Raw genomic sequence first — 17230 nt, forward strand, 5'->3', positions numbered from 1 at the left:
CCAGAAAAGGCAACTCTTTACAGATAGAAAGCAGAGTCGTGGTGACCTGGGTCTGGGGCGTGGGAAGAGGGGGTGACGGCAAACAGCGACAAGAACTCTTTTCTGGGGTGATGGAAGTGTTCTAACACTGAGTTGTTATGGCTGCACAGCTGTGTACATTTACTCAAAGTCATCAAATTGTACATTTGAAAGAGGTGAATCTCGCGGCATATATAAATTATACCCCAGATTTTTCCCGCCAGGGTGAGATCTCTGGGTTAGAAGCCGAGCGTCCTAGGAACCCCTCAGCTGAGACCCAGGCTCATTTGGTGTCCTCCCTCTTCCCCCTCTTTAGGTCAAGTTTCCCTCTGATCTCAGATATTCGCAAAGCTGTCAGCTGTCACCCTGGCTTCTTTTTTGGGGAAGTCTGGGGTTTCATTCTGCAGACTCAGCTCATAGGAGTGTAAACATCCTGGTTCGTGGCCACTCTGCCCAAAGTAGTAAGAACGGGCATCAGAAGGAATGGGTGGGGAGGGTGAAGGTGCCCCCTGACCGCATCCTGAGATGACCCAGACACCACCTGGAGATGCTGGGTGCTCACCCAGAACAGGGACTGAATTTGGGGTCCAGGACCCTGGCTCGACCTGCACCTTCCCCGTTGCCTGACGAGTTCCCCCACCACGCCACCCCTTTCCACCCCTCCAGGCCTTGGCACAGGCTGTATCCTTGCCCACCTGGAAAGTCCTACCCTTCCAGCAAGCGTCAGCTCATTGCCATCTCTTCTGAAGCCTTCTCTTTTGCAGCACTCCCCCCCCCCCGCCCCCCAGTCAGCCCAGCAGAATCCTTAGCTCCCTGGAGCAAAGGGTTTATTGATATGTCTGCCTCCTCTGTGAGCAGCCTGAGGACAAAGAGTCTGTCTTATTTCTCTCTGGTTCTCAAGGTTCTGGGGCAGGCCCCACCACATACCGTGCCCAGCCCAAGGAAGAAATGGAGGGGAGTATGACACCACATCAGACACTTACAGGACCAGGAAGACCAGAGGAAACGCCCCACTCCCCTTGTCTATTCTTGGCCTAAATGGCTTCTCTCATCTGGCCCCAGAATGGTCAGAGAGCCACTCCCAGTGGAAGCCACAGTTTGGGGTGGAAGACTTTCTTCCGCAGCTTCCCTGGGGCCAGGCCCACTGGCCTCAGAAACTGCCTTAGTCTTATTTAAACTGCAGAACAGAGTCTGTGGGCAGCTTTGGCCAGACCTGGGTGGGGGCAGCCTTGATCAGGATCACACTGGAGCCTCCCTTCCCTGACTGCCAGGACCTCAGGGGTTGAGATGTGTGGTTCCCTCTCAACAGCTTCCTGCTGTAAGGGCAAAGATCAAGTGGGTGAAGGTATGTGGCAGCCTGAGCCTGTATGTTTATGTTTCTTTTTTTAAAGATTTTATTTATTTATTTATTTGACAGAGAGAGAGATAGCAAGAGCAGGAACACAAGCAGGGGGAGTGGGACAGGGAGATGCAGGCTTCCTGCCGAGCAGGGAACCTGATGCGGGGATCGATCCCAGGACCCTGGGATCATGACCTGAGCCGAAGGCAGACGCTTAATGACTGAGCCACCCAGGCACCCCTGTATGTTTATGTTTCTGCTTTAATATGGAGACTGGGCTTTGTCCTGAGTTGAGGCTGAGGTCCTCAGAGGCTCAGCCAGCAGGCTCCCAACCAGGATTGGCTAAAGCTGGAGGAGCCCTGCTTATCTCAACCATCTCTTCCAACTCACGAGGCTTCTTCAGAAAAGTTGATGGAGTGCTTGAAAGCCCCAGGATCTTTGCTTGACCTGCTCATCCCTATCTTGGGAGAGAGGACCCCAGGCTGCTGGCAGGGATCTGCCATGGCAGGCAGCTCATGCTTTTCTTGGCATCTCAAAGGGCGCTGCCTTGGTGTGCCCACCACAGAAACCAGAGCCTGGAATAGAAACAGGGATACCTGGAAAAAGTCACCCAGGCTTCAACCCAGTGTGGGCTGTCCATGGTCAACAAATATTTACAGAGGGCCAGGCACAGCACTGGGTATGGGCGCTATAGATGTGAACAAGCCCCAGCCCCGCCCTTGAGCAGTTCACTGAGCACAGGCTGCTATAGGAATACAGAAGAGGGGGCCTGCCCTAGCCTGGGTGAAGGTGAGCTCTGGGAAGGCTGCCTGGTGGAGGTGACATCTAAAGTAAGACTTGAAGAGGGCACCGGGGTGGCTCAGTCGGTTAAGCATCTGACTCTTGGTTTCGGCTCGGGTCATGGTCTCAGGGTTGTGAGACCGAGCCCCACATCGGGCTCTGTGCTCAGCAGGGAGTCTGCTTGAGATTCTCTCTCCTTCTCTTTCTGCCCCTCCCCTCAACCCCCCCCCCAATAAAAAATAAATGAAATTTTCAAGTAAGGCTTGAGGGCTGAATGAGTCCAATTGGGGAGGAAGAGTGAGAGCAAACAGCATATGCAAAGGCCCAAGGTCAGAGAGAACCTGGCACCTCTGGGGAAATTACCCGTAGTTCAAGATGGCTGCGGTCTGATGAAGGAGAGGTGGTTTGAAGGTCTGGATCATGAATAACATGAATGTATATCTTTTTTTTTTTTTTTAAGATTTCATTTATTTTTATTTGACACAGAGAGAGAGATAGTGAGAGAGAGAGCACAAGCAGGGGGAGCAGCAGGCAGAGGCAGAGGGAGAAGCAGGCTGCCCGCTGAGCAAGGAGCCCGATGCGGGGCTCGATCCCAGGACCCTGGGATCATGACCTGAGCCGAAGGCAGCTGCTTAACCGACTGAGCTACCCGGGCGCCCCAACATGAATGTATATCAAGTGCTCGGCACAACCATACTAAATGCTCTGCCATGGTAGCTCTCATTATAATTATGACCTTGTAAACCAAGTTAAGGGTTTTGGGACTTCATCCTGCAGTCAGTGGGGAGATAGTCAAGGGTTTTAAGCCCAGGGTGACTTGATCAGATTTGCCATATGACCAGATTTAAAGAGATCTCTGTGACTGCAGGGGAGATCATGGACTAGGAGAGAAGCAAGGCTGGAGGACAGGAAGAGCAGTTTGGAGACTGGTCTTATTATTCACTCATTCATTCATTCAAATATTTACACAATTAATCAATGGATTAACTCATTATTTATTTAAATATAATTATTTTGTCATTAATTACTATTATCTATAATAATTCAGAAAGGACGTATGGGGTGGGGGCGCTTCAAATATCTCCTAACAGGTGAATAGATAAATATGCATTGGAAGACAGAATACAGCAATGAAAATGAACTCTAGCTACATGCAACAACATAAATGGATTTTGCAAGTGCAATGTGGAGCAAAAGAAGGCCAACGCAACATAGGACTGTGTAATTCCATTTGTATACAGTTCAAGGAACAGGCAAAATGAAACTATAGTGTTTAGGGATACACACTTAGGTGGTAAAACTATACAAGCAAAGAAATGATTATCACAAAATTAGTGGTGATTACACTGTGCTTGATGATACCTCGACCTGAGTGATGTTCACCTGGGTATTCGCTCTGTGACAGATCATGAAGGTTTACATTTCCGTTTTGTGCACTTTTCTGTATGTGTGCTATTCTTTTTAAGATTTTATTTATCTGGCAGAGAGAGACACAGTAAGAGGGGGAACACAAACAGGGGGAGTGGGAGAGGGAGAAGCAGGCTTCCCACCAGGCAGGGAGCCCGATGCGGGGATTGATCCCAGGACCCTGGGATCATGACCTGAGCCGAAGGCAGACACTTAACAACTGAGCCAGCCAGGCGCCCCTGTATGTGTGCTATTCTTAACAAGAAGGTTTCAAAAATAATGGGTCTTGCTCTATGGTAGTAGGAAAGGGGATGGAAAGAAGAGGCTGGTTTTGACTGTATGTGGAAAGCAAGGAGAAGGGAGATATGAGGAGTGCATTGGAAGGAACCAGTCTGAGGAGGCAGATGAAGGCGAAGAGCAGTGTTCATTTGACACTGTGAGTCTGAAGTGGAGCTGTCCGGGACTGCGGTGTGAGTTCAGGCAAGTCACTTCCCTAAAGTCCAAATTCCCTTCTCCACAAGAGAGGGAAGCAGTGTGGTTTCATGGAATTGGCTTTGGGTTTTGATGCTGGGAACCCTGGCCTCAAGACCCCAGTTCTAATACTTCATATTACTTCGTACAATTACTTGACCCCTGACCCTTCCCTGCAGCCTCGGTTTGCCCATGGGTAGACTTGAGATAATCATTTCTACTCTCAGAGTTCTTGGAGAGGATTATATGGTAAAATAGGAATAGGCATTTGGGTTGTGAGACTCTGAGCAGCAAATGAAATGATACTTTGAAAGCATAAAAGCAAGAACAGACAGCAATGACTATATGGTTTTTACACTCCAGTTTTAATAAGAACTAGCTGTGGAGCTTGCAAAACTGGGCAATCTGTAAGTCTAGAGTGACCGTATAATTTATCGTGCAAACCAGGGCACTTCTGAGAAAGAAGACAGTATTAATAATTATGCCAGGACAGCAGCCATAAATCAAGACTGTCCCAGGGCGAGCAGAACATGTGGTCCCCTATGTAGGTCTGAGGTGGAGACCAGGCATCCGATTTCCTATTAAGCTTCCCGAGCGAACTGGAGGCTCTGTGAGGGCAGGATTGGCTTCACCTATGGTGCCTATATGGGGCAGGTTTATTTTTGGAGGGCTCAAAAGCTACTTGGGGCAATCCTCATAACCCTGTGAAGCGATAATAGCTAACGTTTATTAAATGCCAGGTACCACATGTGCTGAGTACTTTACAGGCATCATCCCAGTTAATTCTCACCAAACCTTTATGAGGCAGGCGGACTTACCTTTCATTAGAGGAAACTAAAGCTTCAAGAGGTCCAACAACTCCCTCAAGGCCACACATCTAGGATGGAGGAGCAGGGCTCTAAACCTAGCCGGACTGATGAATACCCTAGTTCATACTATTGCCTCCGGTTTTGTTGACACTCCCAACCCCACCTGGCTGCACGTTGGCCAGGTACCGCGGACGGCAGAGGCTGCTGCCCAGCTGGGGTACCTGCAGCCTCTGGCTCCGCTTGGGAAGCGTCAGGCCAACAAGCAGGTGGCAACCTCGTATTCCTCTGAAGCTACTGCGGTTGAGAGGTCAGTTTACTAAGGCGGCCCGAGAGAGGTGGAGCTAGCGAGTCGGCCCGCCCCTACCCAAGAATCCTGCAGGGAGCCGGGCGTGGGGTACCTAGCAACTGCAGCTCCTGCTGGCCTAACTTTGGTGGCCGGTCTGAGCTCAGTGCGGCTTAGCACCGCAACTAGTAGCCATAGGTATGTCAGTGTTGGGAGAGCCTCTCTGATGCGTTTAATTAATAATTTCCTAAATTTGCCAAAGCCCTTCATTATGTCTCCCACGGCTGTTTTGAGTTTCTTCTACTCAAGAACACTTGTAACTTATGTAGCCTCACAGTGGAAGAAGGTTCGATTTGCTTGCATCTTGGACATGGAAAATGGCTGGAAAACATTCTTGACAGCGGCCCAGAGAGGGAAAGCCACTGGACGTTTAAGTGGCAGAGCCCCGCCGGAGCTAGGACCCAGGTCCCTGCCACGCCCAGAGCAGCGTCACAACTCCGCCCCCGGCTCGGCGTCTTTGCCGAGCGCCCGCAGGTTCCCAGCCCGCCCCGCGCCCCCCGGTGCGCACTCTCAGTCCGGCCCAGGCGGTGCGCCTCCCACCCAAGTCCTCCAACCCTGGCGGGTGTGCTCGCGGAGGGAAACTGAGGCAGGGAACGTGCCTGTGAGCTCGTTCCTGCCTCCGTCTACACCCCACAAACCGCAAAGCTGCCGAGCCCTCCTGAGACCCGCATGGAACAACAGGGAAGAACAGGAGGAAGGGGAGGGGGCGCGAAAGCAAGCCGGGTCTGTGGAGTCAGCCGGTCCTGCCACACTCAAGATGGCGGCGCGGCAGCGGCGAGGTCCCTCAGAGGCGGTACCAGCGCATGCGCAGCGCGGAGTCCCGGCCCGGGACACAAGATGGCGGCAGCGGCGCTGGGGAGGGCGAGGCGGAGGCGGCAAAACGGGAGGTCGAGCAGAACGTGTAGCCGCGTCCCCTCGAGTCCGCTCCGGGCAGGTAAGAACCCCAGGAAGCCATGGTCCCGCCGCGAGCCGCTCCGGGGTCCGAGGATCCGAAGCCGGGCAGCGGTGGCCCCTCTGGCGCTTTCCGCTCGGGGCCACCGCTTGCCCTGTCTCTGCCGCCGCCGCCATCTTAGGCCCGCGGGTGGGCGGCCGGGCCGGTAGCTTGGGTGAGGGAGCTGGGCCCGGAGAGCGCGGGCGGAGCGGCCTCTAGGGCCCCTCCGCTGCTGCCGCCGCCACCGCCTTTGTGTCGGGCTCCGACTCTGAGTCGCCTCAGCCCGGGGGCGGGAGCGCGCGGTGGGGCGGGGGGCGGAGCCCGAGAGATGGGCCGGCGCGCGCGCGCCAAACAGCCCGCCCCCGCTGGGTTTGGGGGGAGGGGAAGGTGTGCGCGCGCTCGGGTGTGTGTGTGGGGGGGAGCCCCCTCCTTGAGAGGCCCCCGCGCCTGCGCATTTTGCCAGTCCTTTGACTCCGCCCTCCTGATTCAGAGGGTTCTGATTGGTGCGTTACTGAGATGGTCCCGCCTCATCTTTCTCCAATCCCGTAACCAGGTTCTTTTCCTTCTGGTGGGTTCCTCCGGTTGCGCAGATACAGTTATTAAGCTGGTCGGCGCTTTCAGACTGCGGTATGCGCGGGGCCTGGGAAGCCTTTGGATAAATAAAACATTACCTTAATAATAGAGTTATTAATTACTTAAAGTGTACAATACGCTAGACTCTACGTATAGAGACCACAGAGGTCGAATGATTCCTGTTTGTAAGTCGGAAAGCGGTAGAAGGACCTGGACCCCGGGTCTGCCCAAACCCAGAGCCGGTTCTTTGGCCGCCGACCTGCTGCTTCCAAATCACCTGGGAAATTAAGAAAATTTTTTTAATCGTAAAAAATTGGTAAAGGTTTGAAGCGGTGTAAAATTTGTCATCCCGTTTGCCAGGCCTCCCTTTTGGGGTGTGTTTAAAAAATACAAATTCTTGTGAGATGAATCTCCCTTCCCCATTCCCGACTCCTAGGACGTGAAGTAAGGGACAGGAATCTGAATTGTTTTACAAGCCCTCGAGATGCACAGTTGGCTTTGAAAACACCGCAGTGTCCCCATTTGGCCTCTCAGCTGTGCTGTTCTTGCTGTCTCTGCGTAGTTCAGTTACTGTATCAGTGTCACACGATATTTGTTGGGGAAACTGTCAATAAAGATGAACATGCTGTGTTACATAATGCATTTGCATGTATGATTATTGTGGTTTTAAAAGATCGATTCAAAGAAGTGTGTTTTTCACTCACTGTGGGTGGCTTGGGAGCATGCCCCCGGGATCTGATACGTACAGTTGACCCATGAATAACATAGGGGTTAGGGGCACCGATCCCGGCACTGTTGGAAATCCCAGTAGAACTTTCGGCTCCCCACAACTTTACTAATAGCCTCCTGTTGACCAGAAGCCTTAGTGGTAACATAGGTAGTGGATGAACACGTGTTTTGTATATTATGTGTATTACACAACGTATTCGTACAATAAAGTCAGCTAAGGAAGAGCACCTGTTACTAAGGAAATCATAAGGAAGCGTAAATACATTTATAGTAGCACATTGTATTGGGAAAACTGTGTAAGTGGACCCACACGGTTCAGACCTGTGTTGTTCAAGGGCCAAATGGTATGTTCACTTTTCTCTTGGCTTAGGGATATTTTGGTTGATAGGAGCAGCTACACAATTTGTGGGGTCCAGCGTGCAAAACGAAAACATGGGCCTGCTTATTAAAAGTGTATTGAAAACTTCAAGACCACAACCATAGAGCATGAAACCAGTTAGGGCCCTCCTCAACACGGGGCCTGTGTGACTGCAGGCTGCAAGTCCGTGAAGGTGAACCTTTTGGTTTGCAAAGTTTGGGAAGTATCATTTTCGTCCCATAAATCCCCAGATCTCCCACAGTGTCCCCTGCCCTGTCCTGGGGGCTCCCAACTTGCTCTGTGTCGTTGCCCCTCTTGCTGTTGTGCGTGTGCTGCAGCATTTCACAGGTCTGTGACTCTCTCTTCTCTTTGCTCTGCAGTTGCTGATGCAAGGAATTCCCTGGGCCCCCGTCCACTCCACTGCTGACCAGCCCACCCACCCGTGCTGAGCCTTCCTGCAGGCCTTCCCCCTGCCTCTGGGATCCTGTGACGTGGGGGTCCATCCGGTCGGAGAAGAAAACCCTCTCATGCTAGCATTGCAGACCCCAGAGGGTGAGAAAAAGAGGGACCTTTTGCAGGCTTAAGACATATGGGCTCAGCCCCAAGGCACCGGGAATCCCTCCTCCCCAGAGAATCAAGCCTTTTCTCCCCTCGGTTAGTGGTTCCGAATCTTTCTGTTATCACGGCCCCCTTTGGTTGTATGTATGCCCTCTTGCTCTGTGCGTTTTTACTGCCAAACTGTACCGACGAAATAATCGCTCACTTTTCCCTTTCCAAATTAACGAAGATATCTATGACTGTACAAATAAAATTAATGTCCCAGTGATTCCTATGATGTTGTCAACAGCCAATCAGAGCTTCTGATCATCATGAGATAATCAGTGTGACCACAACGAGTTGATAAAATTTCAGCAAGCAAAGATAACTGATGTTTCAACATGCCTTTGTGCTCTTTTTGTGGGTAAATGTTTGATTTCTTTGGGTGCTGTGACATCTTGAGAACAACTTTGGGATCACCAGTCCAATCTCGGTTGGGCCCCTAGGAGTCTAACAGCCAGGTCAGGAATCACTGGCCATTGAGGCTTGTGCTGGATGTGCTTTGGGTGGGGGTCGTGGAGAATACAAATCTGAAGGAGCTGACCTGCTTCCTGGTATTTAAAGTACATTTCACCTGGGGATTAGGGAGGACTGAATTAGGTATTTCTTCTCAGTCCCACTGGTTTCTTTAGCAACAGATTGTTTCCTGCCCTGAAGCACAGAATGAGGCAGCCACTTAGATGCCATGTCCCCTCTGGGCTGCACTCTGTTCCAGTTAGATTTTATTGGGTAGGAACAGGAAAGAGGTCCTCCTGTTCTTTTTTGTGGGAATCGCTTCTCAAGGGCAGACCCTGTTCTGTGTTCTGTGCCACTCTGTGCTTTCTAAATATTTGCAGAATGAATAGAGTTCCTATTGGGTCCAGGTACCCTGCTGAGCACTGGAGAGATGAACTGGACCCAGTTCCTAGCCTTGGGAGTTCTGACCATCTGACGGGTAGACAAACCCAGCTGATAGGACTGAGTGCCACAGTGGAAGTGTTCATCGCCCCACGGAGGGGGGTTGGGTGGAGAGTCCAGGAACACTTCCTGGAGCATGTGAACATCGTGACAAGCCAGGCGGAGAATTGGGGAGAGTATGTCAGGCAGAAGGAGCAACATTTTGCAGTTGAGGGAACTGGGACTTAGATCCCAGGACTCCTTTGGTACCACACTGGCCCTCCAGGGACCGGACTGGATTGATTTCTTCATGTCTGCAAGTGGTCAATGGAGCCCTCAGTGGATTGTAATTGGTGGGTGAGGGGTGGAGCTGACCTCCATGCCCTGCTAGCCTGACACCCTTTGGTCCTCTGTGTGGCAGGTCCGGTGTGGGTGCTGAGATGGCCAATGAGAATCACGGCAGCCCCCGGGAAGAAGCGTCCCTGCTGAGTCACTCCCCAGGCACCTCCAATCAGAGCCAGCCCTGTTCTCCAAAGCCCATCCGCCTGGTGCAGGACCTCCCAGGTACTGGCGAGGGGCAGGGTAGGGTGGCGGGGTAGGAAGGATGCCTCAGGAGCAGCCCTGACCCTGGCTGGGCTCCATGCTTGTTTGCAGAGGAGTTGGTGCATGCCGGTTGGGAGAAGTGCTGGAGCCGGAGGGAGAACCGTCCCTACTACTTCAACCGATTCACCAACCAGTCCCTGTGGGAGATGCCTGTGCTGGGCCAGCATGACGTGATTGTGAGTGCCAGCCCAGGGCAGGGCTCCCGAGCAGCTTCTAGCATCTGGGCCTTCCCCAAATCTATCTTGAGCAGCTGTTATGCGCCTAGCCCCATCTTGGGACCTGGGGATACAATGACACACAGACACACTCCCTGCCCTCATGGAACCTACACTCATATAGGGGAGATTGACACGTAAAGAGATGATTGTAATGTGTATGATGCTGAACTTGAACTCCATGTTGGGCACTGTGCCTGTGATGCAGTTATAAGCAAGACGGACCTGGTCCTGCCCTTGCACTTTCAGGGGGCCCACAGTCTACTGAGGAGACAGTAGGATCGAAGTGTGGCATGTGCATGAAGTCACGGGGTGGGGAGGGGACAGGGAATGCTTCTCCTTGAATTAGCACTTAAGGTGACAAAGTTAGTGAAGTGAAAGTTGTCAGAGGGGAGAAGCACGTTCTAGGAATGGCAGTGTCCATGTGAGGGGGCCGTCTGGCAGGAACGTGTGCTTTTGGATCCCTATCAGGCGGGGCAGACTTTCCTTACTGGGCATAATCAAGCCAGTTGGCAGCCCCATTTTGCAGATGAAAACACTGAGGGTCAGAGATGGGAAATGACTGGCCCAAGACCTCGAGCCAGTAAGAGGCAGAGCTGGACTCGAACCTGATGTGATTTCAGGGCTACCCTGCCTACCATCACTCATACTCGGGATCACCAAAGGAATTTCATCCATGGGGTCTTGCTCTTTAAAAAAAAAGCGTTTCTTGAGTTTTTCCCTTTATTCCTCTCATTCTCGTGTTTAAGGAAGAGAAATTAACATGTACAGCGGGTTCTTCTGCCACATGTCCTATTAAACTGGTCATATTCATGGACTCATTGAATCGTCTTCCCAACAGGAGGTTGGGCCTGTTTGGCATGGCCATTTTGAAGGTGAGGGAATTAGGAAGGGACGTACCTCTCCCAAGGTCACACAGTTTCAAGAGGCAGGCAGGGGTGGAGCCCAGTGTTCTTTCTGCATCTCAGCCCCCTTTGCTCTTCTCGGAGCAGTAGGAGCAGGGGGCAGGAGGGCATCAGGATTCTGTCATACTGGGACTCCTAAGGCACTGGCCCCCGTTGCAACTCTGCTGGTCTCCCTCCACCAGTCGGACCCTTTGGGGCTGAATGCGACCCCACTGCCCCAAGACTCAAGCTTGGTGGAAACCCCCCCGGCTGAGAACAAGCCCCGAAAGCGGCAGCTCTCGGAAGAGCAGCCGAGCGGCAATGGTGTGAAGAAGCCCAAGGTGAGCGTCTGCGGGCTGTGAGGACGTGGGTGGTGAGCGGCCGCCGCAAGCAGGCAGCCGGCAGGTCGGTCAGGAGGGGGCCTGGGGCACAGCTCGTGAGCTGTGCCAGAGCAGCAGCTGCAGGCCAGCTCTCCTGACCCCGGTGCCTTCTGTGTTTTTGCTCTAGATTGAAATCCCCGTGACACCCACAGGCCCATCAGTGCCTAGCTCCCCCAGTATCCCAGGAACCCCAACGCTGAAGATGTGGGGGACATCCCCCGAAGATAAACAGCAGGCAGCTTTCCTCCGACCCACCGAGTGAGTCCCTGCTGATTGGTTTGGGGGCATCCATCGTCCATGCGTGCCTGGGACCATGGGGTGTGGGGGCAGGGCACCCCTCCTCCCTTGCCTCTACTTTCCTCTTTGCTCCTTTCCGTGCCCCAAGGGTGTACTGGGATCTGGACATCCAGACCAACGCTGTCATCAAGCACCGAGGGCCTTCAGAGGTGCTGCCCCCACACCCCGAGGTGGAGCTGCTTCGCTCCCAGCTCATCCTCAAGCTTCGGCAGCACTACCGGGAGCTGTGCCAGCAGCGAGAGGGTAACTGCCTCCTGGGCCTCAGGACCCTTGCTTCCGCCCACCCTTAGCCAAGAGCCGGGCTTGACCCGCTGGGCTTGGGAACGGCGCAGTGGAGCCTAGCGCTTGAGAGTGCAGGCTGTGGAGGGGACAGGCCTGCTGGAGCCGCAGCTCCGCTAACTGCTTACAGAAAGACTGGCATCAGTAACCGCAGACGCCATCATTAACACTTCCAGAATGCTTACTGTTTGTCAGGTACGTGCGAAGCCTTTTCGTGGCTCTGTGAGAGGGCATAGAACCAAAAGTACCTGCACCTCATGCATTGCTGCCGGGAGGAGAGGTGGAATGGGAAGTCCTCAGTGAGCTGCGGCTTTTATTCTTTAGTGTAAAGAAGCCTGCTTGACTTTGCTGAAATGTAGTGTTTCTCCTTTCCCCTTTTCCCAAGCAACGTTTCGTAACACTCTGCAGAAAACTCGCGATTCTGAGTCTACCTGGGGAGATGTTGCCTGCAGGCGGAGCGCCCCTTACTGCTGCCCCTCCGGTGCCCGCATCCCCCCCCCCCCCGTGTGCTGGGCCCACGTGGAGGCCGCTGACCGAGCCAGGCTTTCACCAGCTCGTCTGTTCCGCAGGCATCGAGCCCCCTCGAGAATCTTTCAACCGCTGGATGCTGGAGCGCAAGGTCGTGGATAAAGGCTCTGACCCCCTGTTGCCAAGCAACTGTGAACCGGTCGTGTCACCTTCCATGTTTCGTGAAATCATGAATGACATTCCCATCAGGTACAGGCCCACAGCTGGGGCCGACTCGGTTGGTTGGGGGGGCGGGTAGGTGTGTGTGGCCAGTCCTGTATAGAAGGGTTCTCACTCTGCCTGCTCTCGGTCCCAGGTTATCCCGAATCAAGTTCCGGGAGGAAGCCAAGCGTCTGCTCTTCAAATACGCAGAGGCCGCGAGGCGGCTCATTGAATCCAGGTTTGCTCTAGGCATAACCCAGCAGGCTGGGTGTGTGATCAGAGTGGGGAGGTCCTGGGCTCTCTGGCCCATCTCATGGAGCTCGGTCATCGTTCTTGGTGGCAGGAGGGCCGGCTCCCAAAGAATGTCAGTGCAGATGGGGTGGGAGGAGTAAGCATAGAGCAGATGCCCGACCCCCGGCTCCATTATGTGCCCTCAACTGGCAGGAGTGCGTCCCCTGACAGCAGGAAGGTGGTCAAATGGAACGTGGAGGACACCTTCAGCTGGCTGCGGAAGGACCACTCAGCCTCCAAGGAGGACTACATGGTGAGTGGCCCTGGGGAAGGAGGCCAGTGGCAAGGCTCTGTGGCTCCTTCCTCCAGCTGCCTGCCTAGGCCGGGCAGGACCCCACAGCAGCCTGTTGTGTGGTTCAGCAGACCTTTGATGCTCATCAGTCCCCAAACTCCTGCATGTAGAGATGTTTGTCCAGGCTCCTGGCTCTGTCCTAAAGATGGTCTCCATTAAGGTTCTTTAATGGAATCCTGTGCTCGGCCACACACCATAAGTAGCTGTTTTTTCAACTTAATGAATGTTGAACATCTCCCTTGAATAGATTTTTGGACACAGGTGGACAAACTGCCTTTTCTTGGGTGTGTGCGTTCACCACAGTGAAGAACTGGCACCAGATTCAGTGCCTGCTTTACTGTGTCTGCAGCGATTCTGTTTTCTGGCCCAGACCCGCCACTTCTTTAACTCTCCGCCAGCACTAGCAATGGGCTTTCTTTTCAGGATCATTTTTCACAAGAGACAAGGTTTCGCACTTCACGATAGTAACTGTACTTGACACGTAGAGTGACAAAGGTAGGTGTACTCACTAGCCAGAGTGACTCATTTTCACTCATCACTTTCACACGTGTGATTCAGCAAAATTACAAATGCCTAGTTAAATCCTTGCCAGTTGCTAAAAGTTCAGATCTCAAATCTGCAATGACCAAGGACCCCTTTTTGTAATGGTCTCTTCTCCCTAGTAGGTGGCAAATGCTTTATAAGTGGGGACTGTGCCTGCTTTGTCTGTTTCCCCAGCAATTCTCATGGGATCTGGCACAGTGTAACCCCCACTAGAGGTGCTGGCATTTATTGGACACTTGCTGTATGCCAGGGGCTTGGTTAAGCCCTCAATTATTTAATACTCAAACTGTCTTATCCGGTAAGTATTTTGTGTTCCCTTAACAGTTGAGGAGTAAGATTCAGAGATGCCAAGGGACTTGTCTAAGTGACACAGCTAGTTAAGTAGCCGTGTTTGAAAACAAGGACTGCTGGACACCTCCAGCCCTCCCCCACCGGCGCCCCGGAGCCCTGATCGGGGGTGTCTCCTCCAGGACCGTCTGGAGCACCTGCGAAGGCAGTGCGGCCCCCATGTGTCCGCCGCGGCCAAGGACTCCGTGGAGGGCATCTGTAGTAAGATCTACCACATCTCCCTGGAGTATGTCAAGCGGATCCGTGAGAAGCACCTTGCCATCCTCAAAGAAAACAACATCCCAGGTAGGAAGCCAACGGCAGGGAGCCAGCTGTGAGGCCATCAACTCTGTTCCCTGGGCCCTGATGGAGGGGACAAGCGAGGCTGAGCCTCCAGGCTGCAGGCTGCTTTGGGGAAGTCTGTTTCCCCCAGCAGTGTCTGGAGCAGGACCTGCTGTCCTTGGGCTCGGGGGTTCCAGCCCTCCTCTAGGAACTGGAGAAGAGCTGGGAAAGGGAGAGCCAGAAGGTGGTGCAGACAGGCCGGGGGTCAGCAGTTGGGCGGACTTGCGTTGGCACCTGCTCTCTGCAAGCCCCCGTCTCCCCACACCGCGCTCTCGTGCCTGGCCACAGCTCATACGTGTACTCGGGTAACTCTGAGCCAAGCTTGGCCCAGAGAGCTCCCTAAATAAGGTACCGCAGTCCCTAGGAGAGCTATGCAGCTCTCCTCCTCCTGTCTGACCAGCTGGGGGCCTGTGCCAGTCCCGAGCACGTCGACCCAGGCCACCAGCTCCTGCCCCTGCTGACTTCCTGGCTGTTAATGCCGTTACGAAACCGTCTGAGCTGCATTCTGCTCCTCTGTGGGACGAGACTCCCGTTACCCCGGTCGCTGGGACACACGTGAGGCCCCAGCACGCACTAAGCACTGCGAGTGAGCCGAGCCGAGGCAGGGTGGCCCCTCACTGCTCTCCCTGCCCACAGAGGAGGTGGAGGCCCCAGGAGTGGAGCCCCGCCTGGTGTACTGCTACCCAGTGCGGCTGGCCGTGTCCGCGCCCCCTATGCCCAGCGTGGAGATGCATATGGAGAATAACGTGGTCTGCATCCGGTATAAGGGAGAGATGGTCAAGGTCAGCCGCAACTACTTCAGCAAGCTGGTAAGAGCTGGGGTGAAGGGAGAAGGCAGAAGGAGCCAGTGTCCGCAGCAGGTGGCCAGCGGGGAGGGAGGGAGGGAGGGAGCACTGTCGGAGGACCGCTCTCTGCCCCGCAGTGGCTGCTTTACCGCTACAGCTGCATTGACGACGCCGCCTTTGAGAGGTTCCTGCCCCGCGTCTGGTGTCTCCTCCGCCGGTACCAGGTATGGGCCTGGGGCAGCGGCGGGGGGGGGGGGGGGGCGCTCCGCTGGAGGGGGGCCGGGGGGTGAGCCCCGGAGGCTGACGGCGGCCACTGTGCAGATGATGTTTGGCGTGGGCCTCTACGAGGGGACAGGCCTGCAGGGATCGCTGCCCGTGCACGTCTTTGAGGCCCTCCACCGGCTCTTCGGCGTCAGCTTTGAGTGCTTCGCCTCGCCGCTCAACTGCTACTTCCGCCAGTACTGCTCTGCCTTCCCGGACACGGACGGCTACTTTGGCTCCCGCGGGTGAGGGCCGGGGGCTGCCGGGCCCTTCTGTGCAGGCCCGACAGGGGCTCCTCTAGAGCAGAGATGCCACCTGGGCTGGCTACTTCCTAATGCTTTAGGGTTTTGGAATCGGGCGGTACTGGGTGTAGTCCCTGCCTTCACCCCTTGCTAGCTGTGTGACTTTGGACTGGTCGCTGTACTTGCGGGAGCCTGTGCTAGCCCCTGCCCCAGCCTGTGGGTTTCTCGGTGAGTTGGTCCAGGCACGGAGAGGCACGGGAAGTGGTAATTCACACTACCACGGGAGGATGGAGGGCAGTGAGCACGGGTGAGAGGAGACAGGCCTGAGACAACAAGAGGGCTGGCTCAGCACCTGGGGACCTCCTGGCTGGGGCCTGTGCCGTGGTGAGCGCGGAGTCCGAACTGGGTTTGAGCCCCAGCCTTTCCACTAAGTGGCTTGGTGGACCTGGCTGCCAAGCCTGAGCCTCTCCATCCTCAGCCCTTCAATGGAGTCGGCCACATCTTGTCCCAGGATGAAATTAGGGATGCGTGTTGGCCCAGGGCCGGACAAGGGCCCACCCCTTTGACAACGTGGGGTGCTTAGGATGCTCACCTCTGTCCCCAGGCCCTGTCTGGATTTCTCCCCGCTGAGTGGCTCCTTTGAGGCCAACCCTCCGTTCTGCGAGGAGCTCATGGATGCCATGGTCTCTCACTTTGAGGTGGGTGCGCTGCTGCAGGTGGGGGGTGGGGGTGGCAAGCAGGATTGCCGGCCACCTGGTGGGCAGCCTTTGACGTCCACCCCGTGCCCCCTCCCGTAGAAACTGCTCGAGAGCTCACCAGAGCCCCTGTCCTTCATCGTGTTCATCCCCGAGTGGCGAGAACCCCCCACGCCGGCGCTCACCCGCATGGAGCAGAGCCGCTTCAAACGCCACCAGCTGGTCCTGCCTGCCTTCGAGCACGAGTACCGCAGTGGCTCCCAGCACGTCTGCAAGAAGTGGGTGCCCGGGGAGGGCACGGGGGGTGGCAATCACGCCAGGCTGAGCCCCACCTTGAGCTGCTCCTTCGTTCACAGGGAAGAAATGCACTACAAGGCTGTCCACAACACGGCCGTGCTCTTCCTACAGAACGACCCTGGCTTTGCCAAGTGGGGGCCGACGCCAGAGCGGCTGCAGGAGCTGAGTACCGCCTACCGGCAGTCAGGGCGCAGCCACGGCTCTGGCTCCTCCGCTTCCTGCTCAGAGAACAAGGACCGGGACTCGGGTCGCGAACAGGGCCCTAGCCGCGAGCCTCACCCCACTTAACACATCCTGCGGGGAGGAGGAGCCCCAGGGCGCTGGTGTGGACTGCTGGGACTCGGGCCTTTTGGGGCTGAGCAGACCCCAGGACCCTCCCCCTGAGGTGGCAGCAGGACTCAGGCTGCCAGTGTCATAGGAAGATGATGCCTCTGCCAGGGCTCCCCCTCCCTGCCCGATCCCCCAACTCCTCACCTCAAACTCACTCCATCTCCCATGTAAATAGGTCCCATCCCTTCCCCCGTCCTCCCCTAATCTCTACTATCTTATCACCATCGTTTCATTTGTAAAAGGAAATACAGAAACCCCCCTAAGAAT

The 17230-nt window shown here is 54.8% G+C and overlaps 2 protein-coding genes across 6 annotated transcripts in view; one reads left to right on the forward strand and one right to left on the reverse strand.

Annotated features, from left to right (window-relative positions):
• Positions 1-5620: 5620 nt before the first annotated feature.
• On the forward strand, positions 5621-17222 carry PCIF1 (phosphorylated CTD interacting factor 1). Of its 5 annotated transcripts, none has more exons than XM_064573274.1 (18): positions 5621-6101; positions 8139-8719; positions 9653-9795; positions 9886-10010; positions 10799-10924; positions 11137-11274; positions 11441-11571; positions 11699-11853; positions 12459-12606; positions 12713-12796; positions 13003-13102; positions 14155-14317; positions 14990-15162; positions 15276-15362; positions 15460-15644; positions 16246-16339; positions 16439-16614; positions 16693-17222. In XM_064573274.1, the coding sequence occupies exons 2-18, from the start codon at positions 8697-8699 to the stop codon at positions 16919-16921; spliced, it is 2280 nt and encodes a 759-aa protein (XP_064429344.1). In that variant the 5' UTR covers positions 5621-6101; positions 8139-8696; the 3' UTR covers positions 16922-17222. The 5 variants fall into 5 exon arrangements, with proteins under 5 accessions (XP_064429344.1, XP_064429343.1, XP_064429345.1 ...); XM_064573273.1 differs by having other exon boundaries at positions 8139-8412; XM_064573275.1 differs by having other exon boundaries at positions 8139-8310.
• The window catches only part of ZNF335 (zinc finger protein 335), a 31615-nt gene continuing 20526 nt past the window's right edge, over positions 6142-17230 (reverse strand). Inside the window, exon 26 of the mRNA XM_064573271.1 lies at positions 6142-6747. Coding sequence (XP_064429341.1) covers positions 6607-6747 — 141 coding nt within the window. The 3' untranslated portion in view covers positions 6142-6606. The remainder of the gene's footprint in view (positions 6748-17230) is intronic.

The sequence above is a fragment of the Mirounga angustirostris genome, unplaced genomic scaffold, assembly GCF_029215605.1.
Source record: "Mirounga angustirostris isolate CCGP_5_RB_7025 unplaced genomic scaffold, mMirAng1.0.hap1 SCAF_10, whole genome shotgun sequence".
In the NCBI taxonomy this organism is placed as follows: Eukaryota; Metazoa; Chordata; class Mammalia; order Carnivora; family Phocidae; genus Mirounga; species Mirounga angustirostris.